General features: G+C 42.1%; 1 protein-coding gene across 2 annotated transcripts in view; it reads left to right on the top strand.

The window, feature by feature from the left end:
• LOC143432206 (ubiquitin carboxyl-terminal hydrolase 48-like) overlaps positions 1 to 13,879 on the top strand; it is a 62,178-nt gene extending 48,299 nt beyond the window's left edge. For both annotated transcript variants that reach the window (XM_076908969.1, XM_076908970.1), the window contains 2 exons: positions 6,220 to 6,304; positions 13,746 to 13,879. In XM_076908969.1, coding sequence (XP_076765084.1) covers positions 6,220 to 6,304; positions 13,746 to 13,768 — 108 coding nt within the window. In that variant the 3' untranslated portion in view covers positions 13,769 to 13,879. The remainder of the gene's footprint in view (positions 1 to 6,219; positions 6,305 to 13,745) is intronic.
• Positions 13,880 to 21,123: the final 7,244 nt, after the last annotated feature.

Below are 21,123 nucleotides of genomic sequence, written 5' to 3'. Positions count from 1 at the left end.
GATTCGCACCCATATAAAATGGTGAAACGTTTGTTTGTACAATGTTGGCCAATCAGGCGAGTGGAATACTCTGATCACAGACGAGAGAAAGAAGCCCCAGTTGGCGTTACGGGAAGCTGGTAGGCGAGTGCGAGCCCATAAATCCAAGAGAAGGATTCACGCCTATCGGGCTTCTTCTCGTCCGCGCACGTACACGCGTCCTGGTCGAGGAAAGTGTCCGGTCGGCGTGCAAGAGGGTGACATCGGAGAGCGCCCCCCTCTCTTTCCTGGGTCGGATCCTGGCTGGGCCGACCTCTGGAAGATTTGTCCCCTAATGTAGTCAGTGAGCCTCGGGGACGGCTGCGACGATGGGGTTCGCAAGTAGGCGTCTAGAAAGTGAGTAATGCTCACGACAAACGCAGCCCCCGGGGGGTCGAGCCGGGGTTGGGCCGGGGAGAAGATCCCGCCAGATAGGGTGCTAAGCGACACGCTAAGACCGCTGACTATCTGCGCGTCTCCTCGAGGGTTGCTTTTCATCCTGATACCACCGCGTACCTATCCCTCCCTTCATCTTTTCCCTTCGTCCCTTCTTCTGTCTTTGCTTCTATTGTTTCTGTTCTAGTTTCAGCCCTCGAAAGTGTTGCGATTTTCGGTTATCGGAGAGATTTCATTCGGTGCGTTCTAATAGAAAATTCTGATGTCGCGTTTAAATGATTGGCGAGCGCAGGTAAGCGGTATCCTAGCGTCTTAAAATCTGCAAATGACCCTCCGTGGAATTCGTTCCCTCCGCTCAATTTGCCTGGGTGTTTCCCGTCACCCTCGATTCGAGGGTAGCAAGAGGTGTTGAATTATAGCGAACACTCCATTTGCCGTTCTAATCGTAGGTTTCATCGGAATTTCAGCGCAACCCTATTGTTCGTTCCGAAACATTGACATGCACTACAAATATTCTCGCTTTGACGTTGACGATACCCAGCTATGGTCGGTCATCGAGTTGTTAAATGTCGCGGGCGTTTAATTGAGCGAAAAATCCGGTTACGCGTACCAACGTAGAACAGACAGACACGTCGTGTTAACGTGATGATAACAAGTCGCTTTGGTGGCTTTAAAGAGTGGCCAGGCTCGACTACTTGGTCGTCGTCAAAGAGCACGACGGTGAGGATGACGACGAGGAGGACGGTGCCTGGCATGAAGGCAGTCTTTGTGTTTTGCCGGAAGCATGGTTCGGCTCTTGATAGGCGACGTGTTTAAAGTGCCTCCTTTCTGATTCCCCGGTTTCTCGTCTCGATTTTCTTCATTTTATGTTCAGTCTTCATTTTCAAGCTTACTTAACTCACTTTTCGATTCTTTTGAAAACGATTCACCATTTCATCGCTTCTTCGCCAATACGACGATTTCGGTCATTTCCATTTGTAAAAAGTACAAGTATAAGGTATGTATGTATAAAGACAAATGCTTGCTTGGTCTTTTCTAACAAATTTAAGCTGGTGAAATTTTTATTCGACAAACTAAAATATAGTTTGTAATTACACGGTATTGCGGATTTGTTATGCAGCATATGGAAAATTCTATCAAAATGTTAATTTCAAAGTTTAATTGCACAATTATAGTTTTGATTAACTGACCGATGGCCGATGCACCGGCGTTTCTTAGCGCGCAAAGAGCGGATAGAAAAAGCGTTCGTTCCTCTTCTTCGGTTCTTTCAATTTTACGGATTACCATAGTATCCAGGGTGTAAAATCGCTGTTCCGCGAGCGTAGTCGTTCAATGAACACCTGGCTCGTTTTATCAGAAAACCGCAATGCAGTGAGGAATCCATCAGGCTCGGTCGAGATTTAGGTCGAACGTCGCCGGTGGACGACGTCATTGGCGAGGGATGGAAAAAGATACAAAAGTGAGCGGGTGTTGGCTTCACCCGTTATCCAATCGAGCGGAAAACTCATCAGTCACCCTACACGTAACATCTTCATGGTATCCGTGCACGTCTAAAATGTTTTTCTTCCGTCTAATCTCTGCTTTTGCGGTTCCCTTCTTCTTTTCTCTCTTTATTTCGCCCCGCTTTCTTCTTTTTCCTTTCGTTAGCTTTCCATTCAGATACGGTCTTCGACGCGATACTTTCTAACCCTTTACTGTACAAAGACAGTTTTCCAGATGCTTTCCAAAAATATATTCCCCTTTTTAACGCAATGCCAAAATTAAGCAATTAAAAAGCTATTAAAACGAGTAGTTTCTAACCGCTTAAACAGAAATTTCATAATTTTATAAAAATGATGAAATTTTTTTCAAAGTTTTCTGTAATTTTTTCCTATTTTCCTTCAACGCGCATAATTTTAATTTTACCGTCGAGTGTAGGAGACAGTAAAACGGTGTATTTTGATAATCAACCCAGGAAGTTCTGGATAAATATTGTATAAAATTTCAGTCTGAAGGATAACTTGGACGAATTCACGCACAGAGTGTCCGTTGTAGAATTTTTCCTGACGAGGGGACTAGAGTGCGCTTCGTTCACACCCGTTAGACGAGGGAGAATATAAAGGCATCCGCCGCGCGGTGATCGAGCCAGAAAACCCGGTGCTGTTCTTGAAAATAATTTGAATAATTACCAGGGCAGCTTTTTCATCGGGGATGCTAAACAGCTGTTGTCTACGTTTCTCCTCTCGACGAGACGAGAGACAATACAGGGGCTCTTTAATTTTCTTAAAAGTTCTTCGAGGATCTCGGTCACCCCTGCGCTGGGGATTAGAATGACAATGCGAGTTCCTTTTTATCGAACGATCAGACTTATCGCCATATAATGTATCGCTTATTTTATAAGCATTGCGTGTATACGTTATGCGAATTTCTAAAGAGGTATAGTACAGAAAATTTAAAAGATAAATAGAAAAATTGATCGGTTAATCATTCGCGGTCCGTCGGACCGCGGTGGAATTCGTGATCAAGGGAGCTCTAATATCCAAGGACACGTCTCTCGGTGTCCTGCGCGAGCACGTACGACTTCTATTAACGACAGGATAGCTCCCGTTTTGGCAAAACACACAGTGGGGCTGACTGGAGGTAGCGCCTGGTAATAATTCGTCGGCCGAATTAGCGCCATAAGTTTGCCGCCGCGACAGCCGCGTGGATAATATTAATCTACTTTGAATTTATATACCGTGCGGTCTTCCGCCAACTCCGCGTAACTCCCTTCGTATTAAGTCTTCCCATGGCTTTCCGTTCCTTCTCTTTACATTTTAGCAACTTTATTCGCTTCTTCCCTCTGCGAAATCCCTCTTCTTATCACAATTTATTGATAAGGTATCCATTGGAAGCTGATGTACCGATAAATTCGATTCTCAGCATAATATTCGTAATTTGTTGCATTTTCTTTTTTATTGTGTATGTGAATAAGTGCGAAGGTCAGTGATAATTGAAGTAGTGCATCCTGGCGAAAAGCAAGGATATAGTTGCGTGTTATTCCAGCGAAACGATGTTTTTATTATTTAATATTACTCACTGCCCGGCGACAAAGAAAAACGATGAGTCGCGATTAAAATGCCTATAGCTAATGTTGTGTAAAAACTAGCAAAACTTTTACCAGAAGATTCTGACGATTCTTTCTCTAAGGATTATCAAATGAAAAATAATTTTCCCTTTGATTTATGGTGATGGTCGCCGAGCAAGGAGAGGATTGCAGAGCATCAATTTAATTTTCGAACGAGCCTCGGAGTGTGAGTAGCACCGGGCTTTATTTACTCTACAGCGCATATTAAGACGCGGTCACAGAGGAACGAAGGGTGAGATTCACCCTTTCGGTGTAGACAGATAAATAACTCGAGACAGCCTGGGAATAATTTAAGACACGTACTCTTGATAAGAACCGTGAACTATTCCGCAAGAAATTCTACACAATCGTTCTATTAATGTCTGATCTAGTTTCTAATCTATTATAGAACTTATATAAAAGTTCCTTCCTCCCTTTTTGCAAGATATAGAATCAAAACATTGTAACCTCGAAAACTAATTTAGTCTGGGAACAAGGTCTAGTGAAATAAAATAATAATGAAAATGATGAATATATTATGTCGGTTTTGGAATAAAGAGAGCATTATACTTGCTGCTAGTTCCAATTCGCACGTAGCTGATAAAGTGACGAGCAAGGGCGAAGTTCTCAGCAAAAACGACGGGCTACCTCGCATGCATTATGTACCCCGGTGGTGGTGCGCGGTGCACCACTTAAAGACCTATCCACAGAAAAAAAGTTTACGTTAAGCCGTGCACCGCGCGTTTTCGCTTCGCTGTCGAGGATTAAGACATTCTCGCGCTAACAATTTTCGTCCCCGCCCCGGAAATATTTTGTCCGTGGCCTTGTTCGCTTTTCCTTCTTCCCGCGTCGTCCTCTTCAACCCCTTCGAAACATCCCCGTAGAAGATCGAACAGTTTGCCGAATTCATCTCGCGCCACCGTCTCGTTCGTTTGCGTTTTTAAACGAGACACATTGTTTCTATTTTTTGATCAAATTCTCGAGATTCTCGTTGAACCAGGAAATTTTCCCGCGGTCAATAGATGTTAGCCGAGAGAGACAGAGCGCGCCTGAAGGTGCGCGGCTCGAGAGCCAGCTCTGCAATTATGAGCCATACCACGTCGGGGCGAGCCTCGTAACGAACTCACTATATTGCCGAGCATTTCGAAACTGGCCACTCGTAGACGCTCTTTACCTGGGCCCCGCTGGCTCTGCCGTGCCTTTACGCCCATCTTCGGGTACGGGGCCCGCTGTTAGGCCCGAGAATAATGTTTCGGAGATGAAAGAAAGAAACTTCGAGGAACTCGCGGTGCACCGTGCATTCCTGATGCTGGTGACCTCGATCCGCCAGCTTCTGGATCGTCTCTGTCTCTCCTCCGCCTCTCTCCGAGCGTGTTTAACCCTTTCGGTAGAATACCGATGCAACGCTTACAACGACATTATTCTATAATTCGTTCAGTCTAGTATTGTGAACTCCGTTTTTTCACCATTTTTTAGTGAACATTTAATCCACAATGTAGATGCAGAATTTATTAAAACAGTAATTACCTGCTTCCCTGTCATCGCCCTTCTTAACTATTCGTTTATACAATAGTTCTATACATCTTTAGATAAATCTGTTCTCATACCGTGCTCAAGATTTTCTAGGATAGATTAGGTAGTCATCACAGATGAAAGTTTAAAGTACCCGGGCTCCTCGCCGTGGCTCGATTACCGACGCCGCCCCTTGGCACCCTTGGTCATTGACTGTTTGATAGCGCGGTGCCACCGCGCGGCGAATCTCTGGGACTCGTTCGCTCGAAAATAAATCATATCGCCGAGAAGATGCCACGGCCAGCAGGAAACAGCGACCAGATGTGGCCGCGGCGTACGAGACATGTGCGTCCACGCCATCGGATGACACTTGCTATATTTAGTTCTGTGGGAAAAAGGGCTCCCGGAGACATAATTACACCTACGCGAAAGCCACTCGTCGCTCTGAGAAATCGTCTCATCCCGACCTATTACTTGGACACTTGCGCTTTTTCTTTTTCTCCTCCCCCGCCTCCCCCATTTAGTTATTAGTTATTTATTTGGCAAATTGTTTAATACGATATTGTAATTAGTAATCATCGACTAGGAAAGATGTGTACTTTTCTTCATTTATGATTATACTTATTTTATAGTATTGTTTGAATTTTTATACTGTTTCGAAACTTAAATCATTATCTTGAATTAAGAATAAAGTGTTCTCGAACGACTTTAGTAGCTTCCTTTAATATAAATCACGTACTTTTCCAATGTACGATTACACGGACGATTATTACTCTTGTTATTAAGTTTGATAACATTGGGTATCAGGTTACCGAAATAAAAATTTGTTTCACGGAGAAAGGAGAAATTTTATTTCACTTACGAGGACGGTTTCCTGGGCGAAATGGACGGATCGAGGTCCACGTGTCCCCGTGTTCCATGTGGAATACTCCAGCATCCATCCCCACGTGTGATACACGAAGACGCGTGGGAAGACGTTCGTACGAACGTCGGCAGCTGTTCACACGTGTCCTTTATGCGCATTACTAAAATCCGCCGCGTCCCGTCCCCCGTCTCCTTTCCCGCTTTCAAAAGTTCCGTTGAATCAGAATAATCGTGAGATCATTCCGTCTACTCTCCTCTCCGGGACACTCGCTCGCTAATAATAATAAATCGCCGCGATCCAGATGAATATGGATATGAGCAACGAAACGTTTGACTGATTTCAGATCGACACGCCAATAGAAAACGAGGCGGACGTTACGTCGGACGTGAACAACCCCGAGTCCACATCACCGGAAAAGGGATTCAAGGGTGAGTGAAAGATCGCTGAAAATTATACGATATTTCGCCAAATTATTTTCCTCCATTAACATAACGGGTGAAGCACATCTTCCTCCTACACACTTCATCATTTCTATGCGGAAGATTCATCTACCCTTACACCATTTATTCTCATTCAGATTTAGTTTGCGTTAGTGTTATTAAATTATTTCTAAAAATTCGAGCTATTTTCAGTGCATTTCGCATGACGTTATTTGATATATGAATTTGTTAACGAACATTGTTACACCATGTTGACAAAGATCGTTTCATAACACAAATTGCACTGCAACTCGCGACTGTGAAATGCCAGTTAAAATAAAACCGATCGATCGGAAATGGACAAGAAAGCAGGTCCAGTCGAATGAAAAGTAGTGTACCGGGCGAATCGGAAGTCGTGAAATGAAGCGGTTGGCAGGGAGGCCCGAATTAAGTCGGTCGCGTTTAGACGTTCGCGCCACGATCTCGGACGAAACCAATCCACTTAACTCGACGACCCTCGGAGCACGGCCCACGGATGCCGGCAAGAAAGGTCGTGGAGGTTTTGTTCCCGAACAAAAATCTGACAAATATGTCGCGATTTGCCGAAGAATGGAGGCGAAGTACAGTCAGCCGCCCTTCAGTCTCCCCTTACCGCCAGCCACTCGAAGGATCCGCCGACCAACCCATTCCTTCCACTTCCCGTGTCCTTTCCTCGCGGCTACGGAGGGTGGCGCGCGAAGGGTGACTCTTAAATTACTTAGACCGAACAAAATGTAACAAATGACGGCGAATCGGGCCACTTATGCGATATTGGCCCATCACCGGCACCCACGTATATTGATACGTCGCATTAGGGCTGCCAGACACCCCCTTCGATCTCTTCCCCTCCCTTTTACTTGTTCCTCTGATTTCTGTGGCCCGCAGCTGGTTTTGCGTCTGCGGTTCTCTTTGTGGAATATCTTTTATCTTTTCTTTTTCTCGAAAATTTTATTATACACTTAGTGTTTTTTCCAAATCGTTGCCAACTTGAGAAGTTGACTCCCATTTGGTATTCATGAAGCAGATTGGAGACTTGTTCGCTTATGTGAAAGTATTTCCTGCAATGATCCTGTCTCAGTTATTTTTCTGTGTAATTTATCGCGTTCATTTATCTAGCCTTTTCTTTATTTACCTTTACAAAAGTAAATGGTTTAATTGACCAATTTATTATTATCCTTCGTATAAATGTTTAATGTTTATAGGGTTATATTTGTGACGATTTTTGACCACCTTTTTATGTACTGCCCTGACATTTTGATTTCTTTCCTTTCCTTTCTAAGCAGAATGTGCCGTGTTAACCCGTTGACGTACAAGCACGTCACAAGTACAGTGTGTCTTTTTTATATCATTGGTAACATTGATATTTCTGGTGTACATACAAATTTAAGTCAAATTTAATTACAGAAGCTATTAGTAAATTTCTTATTTAGTTATTCTTTATTTCTATTACACTTTGATTATTACTACAATATTGTAATACTTAACAATATATAAACATCTTACAAATTCTTCGACAAACTTACACGATTATTAAATTGATAAACGAAGAATATTTGCAATTCATCAAAGGTGTTAATCATCATCCTAATACGAAAGAATATTTTATCATTACACTTGTTGTTTCGTCGAACATATTTTCTGTTCATCTTGAAGACATTCTTCTGATTGGATACACACGAACTAAATTGAAGTTCGGTTTCGTTGAGTGATAATATTTTTTGCAAAAATCTCTCGTCCCCCTCCCCTCTTTGCTGTATAATTTCCCCTGTTCCCGTACTGGGCTCTCTCGGTTATTAATGGTTCTCGCGAACTCGGTTCATTAAGGAGCCGACGAAACGCCGCGGCACATTCACGAGGAAGCCACCCCTCCTGCGCGGGGCGAACGTGTCAGAAACGGTGGTCGTGCTCCAAATTAGCAACGTATATTATTTTCGAGGTCCGCGCAGCAATTTTCCCCGCCCATTTCCGTCTGTCAAATCCCCGTCTTCTCGATACCTCATCTGCAAATCGTAACGCGTCCTCTTCCACATAAAAATCACCATAAACTGTACCGCTATTAACCCCTTACGCTCTAACTCTTCAGCCTGGCTGTCGATTGGTAATTTCGATTTTTTTCTGCCACATACTTACTTTCCAGTGGGTAATTGTTAATAACCCTTGTTTTTTAAGACAAAATGAAGCGGTTGCGCTTTAATTATTGTTATTCTTTCGTATTAACTCTTCGTGGTCCGCAATACTTGCACATAGTTTACACTCATTTTGAAACTATCCTTAAAAGTTGTTAATAATTTTCATCTTTTTGGACTTAACAAAATCACTGCCTACACCGGTACTTTTGTACGAAATTTAATGTAATATATTAAAATAATTGAAAATATAAATAATTTTCTTCTAAATAATAGAACACCTAATGTTTAAAATCCACGTGTTTAAAATCAAAGTAGAACGTTTGACACAGTGTGCTTGATAGGCACAGTTAGCGTTCAACGGATTGAGTTTCCTTCAACAGTCGAAAATATCTCAATAATTTAAAAAATCATCTACTCTACTCCAGAGCGTAAGTATCTATAAAGATCGGTAGGATGCAGATTGTTATGCAGGATGTAGATTACGATTGCCTTGATTAGCAGGAAAAAAATTCGTGGGGTGCGAATTGCGCTGGAGGGGTTTGATGACGAACCCTCTGAAGACGGTCCCGTATCGAACCCCCTTCCTCGTTTCGCAAGCCTTTTTGCCAGTCGCTAGAATTACACGCGCTATTATCGCAAAAAAGCACGGCGCAGATAAGGAGAAGGGATTCGCGGCGCGAGCAATCGACTCGCTCGCGGAAAGCAAGAGATGAAGACATTATCGTGATCGTTGCTCGCGTGTTTAAGCGTCGCAAGAACGCAAAAGAAGACGGCGGCTAGAGCTAAGGGAGACATGGCTGGGAGGGTGAGTGAGAGAGAGAGAGAGAGAGAGAGAGACCTGTTCATTCGATGCGCTAACAAGGAACATGACCTGGAAGCTGCACGGAATTCATGCGTGGCTCTTGAAAAATGTCTGGTTCGATTCGTGCGGTACAATCGATGACTTACTCTCTGTGTGAAAATTTCCACGGCGACCACCGTTATCTCGTACGTGTAGAACCTTAGTATTGCGAGTAGTTTAGAAGCGTATTGGTATCTTACAAGTGGGTGATGCTTTATTTCTCCGTAATTAACTTATATACAAGATGACAAATTTACGCAATTAACTGAAAATTTCTAAAAACTAGCCATTGCGAAACTGCAACAGCACTCCGTATCTAACATGTTTATTTCTCTTTAATTCTTTCTTTGAATTTCAGTTAATGAAATATTGGTGGAAAGGCGGTCGCGTCGCACGATGGAATTACACCGTTGCGCCGTGGATAATGTAGTTCGCGATGTTCGTTTCCCCGGTGTAGAGGTTTTTCCCTCTGCGCCACGGAATCGTTCTAGGCCGAAGGAGATAATGCAATAATAAGTATAAGTTAGGTGGGGCCGAGGGAACGAGCGCCCCTCGCAATCTTCGGTGCCGGCTGATTATTATGTCGTTCAGGACGGGCCCCGAGCATTTTCACGAGCTGCCCCGCCGAATGGCTTCGTTGCGTTTTCTCGCGGAGTCACGCGTTCGTTGTTCTTCTTGTTGGCCGGCGGATCGCCGGTTTTTGAGAGCCGCCGCCATCGGTTCGCGGTGGAATCTCGGGGAATTTCAGCCAACGAGACTAACCGACGCGCGTTTTTCCTATATTCAATCTATTTTACTTTAAATATTTTGCGACCGAACACGTTGGACATCGACTGGACCGTTCTTCACCAGGATGTACCTCTCTTTTTTATACAATACTTAATCGAACCGGTATTGGTAATACTAGTTAGAAGAAAATATGCTGGTCTGTTCGAGGCGTCAGACTTTGTTTTCCATTTTTGTAAAAAAGCAAAGAATTCATTCTGATCGTTCTTCTTTTAAACTCATTATTTGGAAGAATACTTCATATCGACTCGTACAAATGGCGAGAATACACAGGATCACAAGGATTTCTTTAACAATCACCCGCTATTGCCCATTATACTGATAATGTACTAATAGAACGCAACTGTATCGCGCGAGGCGAAGCTCGTGTCGAGCGGCCGTGGAAAGAAAACGGTGCACGAGAACGATGCTAGTGAAATTGATGGGAAAGGAGACGTCTTATCCTGAGGGTCCTCACCCCATGTCTCGCGATCTTGCCGCCTTCGCTTTCGTCTTAGTTGACTATGACAAATAATTGCCGAAGCTTAACGTAAGCCAGAAGCGGTGTACTTAGCTAATAGCGAAAAGGAGGGGGGAAACTAGGGGTAGTTTTATGTGTGTACGGCCGAATTTGTTTTCGCTATCCGTTCGTATCTCTTTTCAACAATTTTGCTGCTCTGTCGTCTAAGCCGACGATGTAAAAGCGCCGGTTTTGTTATTTAAACATTTTTTTTTTACTATCTTGTTGAAATAGTTGAGGTTCGTAGAATTAGAAAAGTTAAGCGGCGGGACATCTCGGAAGGTAAAGTTTCGGGAGGGTGAAGGAAGCTTTGCAATTTCGTATTTATATAATGCAGAACGTAAGTCTCAGCTTCGAAAACAAGAAATTCATTGAGTCGACATATGGCGCAGATTTATGAGGACCGTTTTGAAGAAGCTTAGGAAAGGAATACTACCGTCTTCTTGTTCCCAACCGAAGGTTTTCGATCGAAACTGTCTTCGAAGGTTAAACGAATTATCTGGAAACGTGTTTCCAGCGTTCTGACGGCGGAACGAGTTACTTGGCCGCAATTGCAGCTCGATGCTAAACGCTGCATTCGATGTGGCATGCGTGACACCCTTCGCGCCATCATTTTCCTCGTCACGAGTCATCCTTAATGGGAATTTAAGAAGCTCTACAAACGACCTCGTCGATCCACTAGAATTTCCATCACTCGTTTTATTTTATTCCTCGCTACCGTACGATATTCCCTCGTTACTGAAGCCTTTCCCATTTCATCTGGCACTTCTTTTTTCTTAGTCATTTTCAGTTTACAATTTCTAACGACTTGCAATCTTGTCATCTTAACACGACTGAAATTGGCGCATTTTTTGGTATTTATAATTGGTCAAATACTTTGAATAAATATGTTTATTGTAAATACAAATAATTAATTAATTTCGGAAACAAACGCTGCAAAAACCGTGCACCTTCAAAATTAAAATCCGTATCCATCGTTGAAGTGGAAGGTAAAAAATATTCCTCGTTTTTCGAATCGCAATCAAAAAAGAAACATGCTCCACACTTTCTCGAGTAACATACCGCATACCGCGTGCAACGCTACTCCTGATCCATTAAAATGGAACGGGAACAATGAACAGCCTCGAACAAAGCAACCAAGGAGCCTTTTTAATACAACGCCATTGTAACACGGCGCCTTATTCTTTAATTAGAAAATGTTCGAAAAATCGCGCGGAACACTCGCCTTGGATTTTTGTCTCGTTGCGCGAGAATCGCCGACAAAACCTATCGCCACAGTTTTTTTCAACTCCTTGGGTATCGCGAGGGAAAGGATTCCGCGGTCGAAGAACAAAAGAACAACCGGGGAGAAAGAGTCGAGCCCCGGGTCATTTCCTGCTTGCCGGAAAAACATTTCGGAAAACTCAGTCGACCGCGAAGCGTGCTTCGTTCGATCCTCTGACTACACTGTTCTCAATACACGCGTGTGTATATGGAGACGCGTTGGTGATACGCGAACACGTGTAAGTGGTTCTTTGTTGGCAAAAATTGTTGGCTTTGGTTTCATTTCAATGTAGAGTATATAGTGTTATCTAAAACCTTATTCTTTTTTAGAATAATTACCCTTCATTCGTTTTGTTTTGAAAAAAACAACAAAAATTAAATTGGTTCGTTAACACTAGATTGCCTAAGGTAGTCATTTCGACTGCTTTTCAATTTCAATTAGAAAAACAATTATGTATACAATGACATAGCTTCATTTCCGGTATATATTGCCCAAACGCAGTCATTTTGACTACATACTTGGAAAATTTTTAACGATCAAATGACTTTTATTATTGAATCGAGTAAATTTCTTATATGGCCAGTTCGGCTCTGGATTGAAACAACGGTTAAATATTTTTTCTGATTACCGTCACATGTTAATATACAAGTTCATGATAAATGGGTCCCGAATTTTTTTAGAAAAACTATACCCAGTAGTATAAGTCCAAGCAAATCCTACGATTTATTCGTTTTGACAAATTAATTTGCCTTGGTTTCGGAGATATGGGACAAGTTGCTATCAACCAGGGCAAAATATAACAGTTGACGAGCAATTATTTCCGACGAAAGCCAGGTGCAAGTTTATACATACTGTATAACAACAGGGTGTGCCCAACAAACCCAACAAATTTGGCATCAAATTCTGGCTTGCCTCAGATGTCAGTAGCAAGTACGTTTTGAATGATTTTCCTTACTTGGGGAAAGATGAACAACGACCATCGTCAATGCTTCTCGGTGAACACGTTGTTCTGATATTTGTCGAGCCATATGTATGTAGCTATATGTGTATAGCTGTGGACGGAATATCACGACCGATAACTTTTTCACTAGCATGTCACTCGCGACAAAATTATTGGCCAAAAATACAACACTAGTTGGAACTATTATTTTATTTCCTCTAAGAAATAAGAAAGAACTAACTACCCAAAGCAGCCAAACAAACGAAGGATAACATGCCTTGTTTTTCCACTCTCCTATATAAATCTGAAAATGATGTCCTTACAATATATAAAAGCAAACCGAATAAAAGAGTAGCTGTTCTAAGTTCCAGGCATAAATTTGTGAAAATGTCAAGTACTACTCTGTCACAATAGCAAAACAAATATGTAATATATTATATGAAAAATGTAAAAAGCATGTTTGCGGAAGATGTACGCATAAAAAGATTTCCACTTTCATTTGTTTAAAATGTACAAATAATGCATAATTTATTTTTTCAAATAAAGTAAATTTTTTAATCGTTTTTCCTTACTAATAACTCGTTGTATGGCTGTAAATAATATGAAAAATATTAAAAATTAATTTTAAACGAATTTCTTTACACATTAGTTATTCTTTCACAATGCAGTCATTTTGACTGCTTTGGGGCAATATAGGTATATACTAAACTTCAGTCTTTCTAGTGTTAAAGTGAGATTTACTTCAAAGTGTACATATACATGTTTATGCGAGCTTCTATCTAAAATTTCTTATACTATAACTGCTTAGTTATAGTCTTTTATTTATAGTTATAGTCTTATACTATAACATCTCTCTTCCGTCGAGTGAAATGAACGCATACATTTACCAGAATCCGCGCATAGTTGACGAATCCGCGAGAAGAAAATTTCACTGATATTTTCACTGTTTCAGGAACGGAATTGGTACCGAGTTGATCTGCGTCGCCAAGGATTCGAGGATAGGCAATTGGTTTCGTGGCGAGGCGTTCAATAAGGATAGTCGATTTAACATAAAATATTTTTGTACACGAATTATAATATAATATAATATAATATAATATATGTATATATATATACTATATATGCTAGTATATACTATATATACTACTGTATATACTATATATAGTTAATCTGTATAATAATAGCGTATGCAAAGGTGCGTTAATAGATGTAACGAGCTGACCCTAGTGTGTATGTACGACGGGAGAAACAAGTGTGGAACTGATACGATAGTTTATTGTTCTTTAGTGTTTCCTTTTCTTTCTTATTTCTTTAGTTTTCTTTTATCGTTGATAGCATTGTTTTACGCATCGACGCCGGGGGCGGAGGAGAGCGAAACTAAGCGGTGAGTCCAAAGACGATTCGCGATCGATCGTTCATTTTCTGTTAATCGTCGACTCGTGACTGCATGCATGTTCCGATGTGCTATACAGAGGTGCAAGGGTGTGTAATTAAAGGGTGTGTTTGCGAAGAAATGGTTGCGCGAATGACCAAGGAAATCGAGTCTTTTTTTACTGTTAGGCGAATGTATATTTATTTACATGGGGATGGATTACGTACTTGTATCCTTTTATTACACTTCCAATTGTGATATCTTCGGGAGGCCTTTGGGAAATCAAGCTGGCTGCTTTTACTTCTAACGACGCGCGTTGTTTGATCGAAAGATATAGTATAATTGTACACTAATTGTACACTGATCTGCTTGATTTTGTTACATTCGAGAATGAAATGAATTAAATGGTGGTCTCGTTCTACGTTCTCCATCGGAAACCTATAGATATCGCAATTTCAGCTGTAGGAAATATAGATAGTTTCAAGAAATACGAATTATTTGTAAATATAATAAAATGATTTAGAGATCACGCACACAGATACTTCACGGACGCGATACATTTTTTAAATCGACGAGTGTAACACAGTGAAGAGGAAATCGAGTGCCCCGCAGCGTCGCGACGCGTCGTCGCGTTTCGAGAAGGTGCTGCTAAAATTTACTATTGTAACGCTTCGTGCGCCAGAGAGAGTGAGAGACTTTATTCTAGTGTCTGAGTGATACGCGCACGATCGTGTTTTATATTATTGTACACGGTAAGGATCACGCGATGGGCGAATAGGTGATCTATGCGTGGTTTTAACGCGTCGTTACGGTGTGTGTCAGTGTGCGAGTCTACCGAGATTACGCAAATTTACTGGCGTTTACGATCGCGACGCTTTCCCTTCCGATGCGCTTTAGCGAGCTTCCTGTTTGCCGATTTCTGGAGACATCGACGCCCGCAAATGTGTATCGCGATCGTTGCGCGAGCAGTGCTTAGAACCGTGTTCGAGACGATCTAGGAACCATAGGAATAATTTACTATTCGTCGTAGAAGCTATGAATAAAAAGGCACAGTAGTACTGATCATATGTATTGAACATTTTTTTATCATTTACTCCTGCACTCGTCTGTATATCACCGACGTATTGCATTATTCTTGCCCACCTTGTTTGTACCATAATTTAACCGGATACATCTTTGAACTGCGTTTTCAAAATTATTTCTTTATACTGCTGTATATTTTTCTATGCGAGAAATCTGAAACTCTTTCTATTTTTTTCTTTGTTAATTTACTTTATGTGGATTTTATGGTGGATAAAGGATTAGCGCTGACGTAGAATTTCTCAGGAACCAGCAAGCCGATTAACTTCGAACTGTGCGTGTGTGTGCGTGTGTGTGTATATATTCCTATTAAAGTGATCTAAGAAAATGCAAATATTTTTAAAAGAGCTCTCGAAAGCAAGAGAATGAATGATCCGCAAGAATTTCGTCTATTAAATTGTTGCAAATTAATTAGAATAATTTTATATCGTTATTATTAATCTCATTTCATTGCATGTTCTTTCTTTTTCAGTGAAACAAGAAGACGAAGAAGGATACTTTAAAGGATGAAGGGAAATTATTGGGATTGTTTATAAAGCACAGGTGTTCAACAAACGCTGGAGAGAAACGGTGGTGTGTTCCGTCAAGATTAGGACTCGCATGCGGGTCCTTCGTAATACGAATTAGGGAAAAAGCTTGATTGCCATGGCATTTGTAAGGATTAGAAAGGACATAAGTAAAAAAAAAAAAGAACGGGCTTAACGCGGTTGGGAAATCTGGCGCGTCCTCGCCTGATAAATCGGTCGCGACTTTTCTAATCTTGAATCTCCTCCTGTTGTTCTCTGAAAATTCTCTCACAAACTCTTACGCGCTATTTATCTAAATATTCTTTAAAAATATTTCCAGGGATTTCTAAAATTAATTATTTTAGAAATTAATAATATTAGTAATTAGTCAGTTTGTATTTTTTGTTCAAAAATTTTAAGTGAAGCGAGTGAAAGCAATTGTCCCGAAATTGATAGCTGTTAATTAATTAACGCGTTGGTGGATTCGCTCGACACGGCGGCCCTGCTGACAATTTACAAGGAAGTTTAATTACGTGTTGATAAGTTTAATGCGGTTAGGCCTATTGGGCCCTCGGCAAGACTGTTTTACAAAGTAAATGAGGCAATGATGACTCGAGACTTCAGGACCACCTAGAAACCATGCCAAAGTCTTGCCAGCCTCGCCTTTAAACTCGACAACTAATTGATGTAGGTACGAGCACATACGATGCTTTTCCTCCCCGTTCATTCCGTGTAATTGGATTTTAGTTTACCTTCATATAATTAGACACTTTACAAGTGTGCTACAACTCTCCAAAGCTCTTCATAATGCGATCATGTTTTGTGAACAGTTATTTATTCATTTATTTATTTTTTTTTTTCTATTATTGATCAGTTATTCCGACTATTTGTTTGAAACTTGTTCCTCGTTTGCGATTGGAAAATCAAGATTCCTTAACTCTTAATTCTTTAGCTGTCGATCGAAAGCTGCATATTGTAAAGATTTTTCATCGAAAATTTATATTTCCTCGATTTTCGAAGGTCCTAAAAAATTGACGTTTTCCTGTGCCCATAGCACACGGGAGTATTCTCAATCCGTCGATCATCGATCCACACCAACCCTGGATCCCCCGATTTCTGCGCGGACACTGAAAGGGAGGATTCAGACATCGAGCAAAAACCTTCCCCCGTTCGAGTTCTACTCTTGGGAAAGAAAACAGAAACTCCTGGTGGAGAAAGGAGCCACTGGGGAGAAAAACGCCGCGCGAAGGGGAGGAAGTGGAAGGGAAGCGAAGAAAGGGTTGGCTACCAAAGAAGTGTTGACCGTTTTCTCGACCTTGGCGAACTACTTGGCGATATTGGTGTGCAAGGTCATTCGAGATGGCTGGGAAACGGAACCAAAACCAAAATCATATCTAACGAAACGTCGATTGCGAGAGTTTCCACGTGGATCGTTCGTAGATCGAACGTAGCCATTGGACCTCGTGGATCCTCTGGTCTCGTGCTGGCGACAAAACTAACTCCGCCTGGCAGACAATGGGGAGAAACTGGCGAGTCAAACGCAAAGCTAAGATGACAAATGAAAGGAAATCGTTCGTCGCGGGGTTGGCGAGCGGACTGTTTCATTTGTATCGTGGATATCATCTCGCGTCTCTGTCTCTCTGTTTCTATCGCCTCGTCTGCTTCTCATCGAGAGTACATTCCTGTTGGTTGGTTCATTCGTGTCTGTGTGTCTTTTTAAAAATTTCTTTAACTATTCTTTAACCTCACGAGTTAACTTATTATCCGTGGTTATAAGAGTTATTTGTGTAATTTCTCAGGCTATTGTTCTTTTATACATTACACTAGATTCTGAAGATTTATGAAGCATCAAGACTGCAGATAAGCGAAAAAATTTCTCTACGGAGCTTCGAAAGTAAAAGAAAATCTTCCTATTTCAAGTCTTCTTATTTTAATCCATATTTAATAAACCATATAATAAACTGTGTAACGATACAATCAACAATTATTGTTATTATTTGATTTGATGACACGTATATATTGAAGTACCTTTTTAGAGATGATAGCTGGTTTGGATAATGCGATTTGTCCGAAATTGTAGTAGGTATAACGCAGTGTGTTGCCATGTGTCGCGAGGTAAAAAGAGAACGGCCGTGCAACGAAGGTGGCCAGAATAATCGAGTTTACTCTCCGCGGCTGGACGAACATTCCGCAGAGGTTGGCCGTAAACGGTGCTGACTTCGACCTGGCAGGAACATGTTAATTAACCGTAATTAAAGCGTGCTCGTCGAGCATCGGCGTGCATCGGCCACTTTCGCGTTTCCTTCTCGACGCGGTTTATCTGTTACGCGGAATCACCTGCGTTTCCTCGACGGTTACTCTTCTGTATCATTTTACTTTGCGATTTGAAAAGACGTGTTAATATTAATTCAATGTTACCGAAGAGGAAATGAAAAACTTTTCATCAACTTTTCAAAACGAATGTCAGCAACCTCAGGATCACCTGATCAAGGTACTAATCGACCAGTTCGATAATATAACAATCTATCTAGGCATCGCGCTTCACACTCAACCGCGTTCGATCTCGCGTCGCCTTTCCGAACGAAATCTATGGGAATTTGTGTTCGCGGCGAATTAGGGAAAGAAGGGTACACTCGAAGAAGAGTAAATACCCTCGGCCCGGGAGAAAAATGAGAAAAAGGATAGCCACGGGAGCGCGCATAAACGAGGCAACGTCGTTAACCGAAGGGTAACAAATCCAGCCGCGAACGAACAATAAGAAATCATACGAGCCGTCGTCCCATCGCGGGCGCAGGCTCGGTATAATACATCGGCTGCCATATTTCTTCCATTCCACGAATCCCGGGGACGTTGATAACCGATCGATTAATTCGAGCGGAGTCTACGCTCGTCCATCGCCTCGGTCTCTCGCATCTCAGCCACGGGATCTCTCTGATCGTCCCATCGTTTCTTTTATTTAACCTTTTTTCCTTCCTCTCTCTCTCTCTCTCTCTCTCTCTCTCTCTTTCTCTCTTTCTCTCTTTCTCTTTCCACTCGCGGTTCGGGGCCTCCTCCTTAAGTCAGATCGCAGCAAGATGGCCGCGGGCCCCGGTAAATAAGCGACTGTCATCTGACGCTCGCAAAAACCGGATACACAGCGCCAGACTGGTCTCTGTTCCTTCCTCTTTCTCTTTCTCCATCTCGCACCGCGCAATTCCTCTTCTCGCTCCCGCCACTGTCTACCCTCTTACTTTTATTCCCTTTCGTTTCGTTCATTCCTCCTCACCCTCCCGCCCGGTCGCCACCCCAAACCCTCCTCTTTCTTCGCATCCTCATCCTACCTATGACTGCCTCCTCCTCCTCTTCTTCATCTTCTTCCCTGTCCGTTCCTCATTTTGCCTCCCCTGCCCCGACGTTTTTATTCGTCTCCGTCTCTCCTCGCCTCGTCGGCCAGCTTACTCCCTTACCCTACTCTCGGTGTGTTCCGTCGCGATGAGGATTAATTACAAAAAATCCGCGGCGACGCGAATTGGAAACGTCGTTCCACGAAGAGGCGCGGGGGTAGAGGAAGAACGCCACCGTAGAGCGGTGGCGAGACCATTTCGGTGGCCACCCCGCGCAGAGAAGACGGCCCCCAATAAGCGATCGATCTATGGGACAGTCAGGGTTGCGCGCAGCTGTTCCTTCAAATTGAAATCGACCGTTCCGAACATCATTATTTTACTTTAACATTTTTAATATATCGACAATATCGTAACTATTACCATTATGCTGATACTAGTTATAGTAATTAGTGATACCTCTCTCGTTTTGAAACACGCACAGAGCCACTTTTCTGATACAACGATAGACACAATTCGAGTTAATAGATTAATTGGTAATTTAAAGAGAAGATAGGAGAAATGAAATTTTTACTATAACTAAATGGTGATGTACGTGGGACTTACTTTATTAGGACTCGATGGGTTTTAGCAATACGAGCATGATGGATTAGCTAATGTTATATGAAGAATGTTTAGAGGAAACTCCGTTGGATACAGAAAAGGAGAATTTTTCGAACGGGGAACGTTGCTTGGAAGAAAACACAGAACACAGGATGCCAAGATCCTTTATTTTTCGATAATTTCGAGACAAATGATCGGTTGTCTTGACGGGCCATTATAATGACATTAGCAAAGTTTCTGCGGGCCGCTCGACGATGGAAGCTAGCAGTCGATTTCGCTCCGACTTCATTCATTTTTTTCCCCGTATTTCCTCCGCCAAACCAAACAGCTGACGAACAACAACGACAACAACAACAACAACAACAACAACAACAACAACAATATGGAGGAACGTACGTATAGACAAATCGAGCGCAATCTTATACGAACCCTTTCACCGCGACGTCCTTGGGGGTCGCAAGAGTTCGATGGAATTTTTATTAACGAAAAACCAAAAATCTTTTTACACCGCTTAACGAATCAAGAATAGAAATCGTTGATGCCCGTTTTTACTTGACACCGTGTTAACACCATGTTATACATTGTCGATGGTTGAATCGTTTTTATTGGAATGGTCAAACTGACCTTTTTTTTAGGGGAACAGATACTAATTTAGAAGATTACGCGAATTTTGAAGCGTTTGATACAAAAATTGCTAACTACTTAGAAATTGTCTAGAAAATATTTTTGCGATCTAGTAAATTGAAAAATACGCATAATATATCGGAAATAAGCGGCTCGATAAACTCGGAATCGCGGTCCCATAATCGTACGATTAAACGCGGGAATCGAGGGTGGAAAGGTGGACGGATACTAGGGAGGGCCCGAAGTAGGGGCCAACGGAGTCTCTTGGTTTTTCGTGTCGGCGGCCAGGTCTTGACAGTGGAATTGGGAGGAATTAAAAACGAAGTGAAATAAAGCAAAAGGCTGAGCGACGAGGAGACGCGGTTTGCCGGATGCTTTGTGATGTTCCCAGAGGCCGCTCCCTCCCCCTTATTTCGTTCTTCTTTCTAGTCACTCTCTCTCTCTCTCTCTCTCTCTCTCTCTCTCTCTCTCTCTCTCTCTCTCTCTCTCTCTCTCTCTAGGCGTCTCTGTTTCACATCCACGGTCCTATTCGTGGACGTTCATGCAGCGAGGAACTAATTTCAGTGGAGTGCCAAAACGTAATCTCAAAAACTAATCTCACCCCCTTTGCCCTGTCCCCTTATTTGATTTTCTTTTTTCAATGGTTAACATTTTGCTCTCTTTTATGAAATGTCTCGTTAATGTTTCGTTGGTAAGTGGTAGTATCACTGCTACAAACTTTCTGTATACTAAGCTAAATTAATGAATTAAATGGGATGACAGGGACGTAAAATAAATTTAAGCATCAGTCGGTGCAACGCGGTGTTTCGATCAATTGCACCGGAG

The sequence above is a fragment of the Xylocopa sonorina genome, unplaced genomic scaffold (assembly GCF_050948175.1).
Source record: "Xylocopa sonorina isolate GNS202 unplaced genomic scaffold, iyXylSono1_principal scaffold0059, whole genome shotgun sequence".
Lineage (NCBI taxonomy): Eukaryota > Metazoa > Arthropoda > Insecta > Hymenoptera > Apidae > Xylocopa > Xylocopa sonorina.
This window is presented reverse-complemented; position numbering and strand designations above follow the sequence as displayed.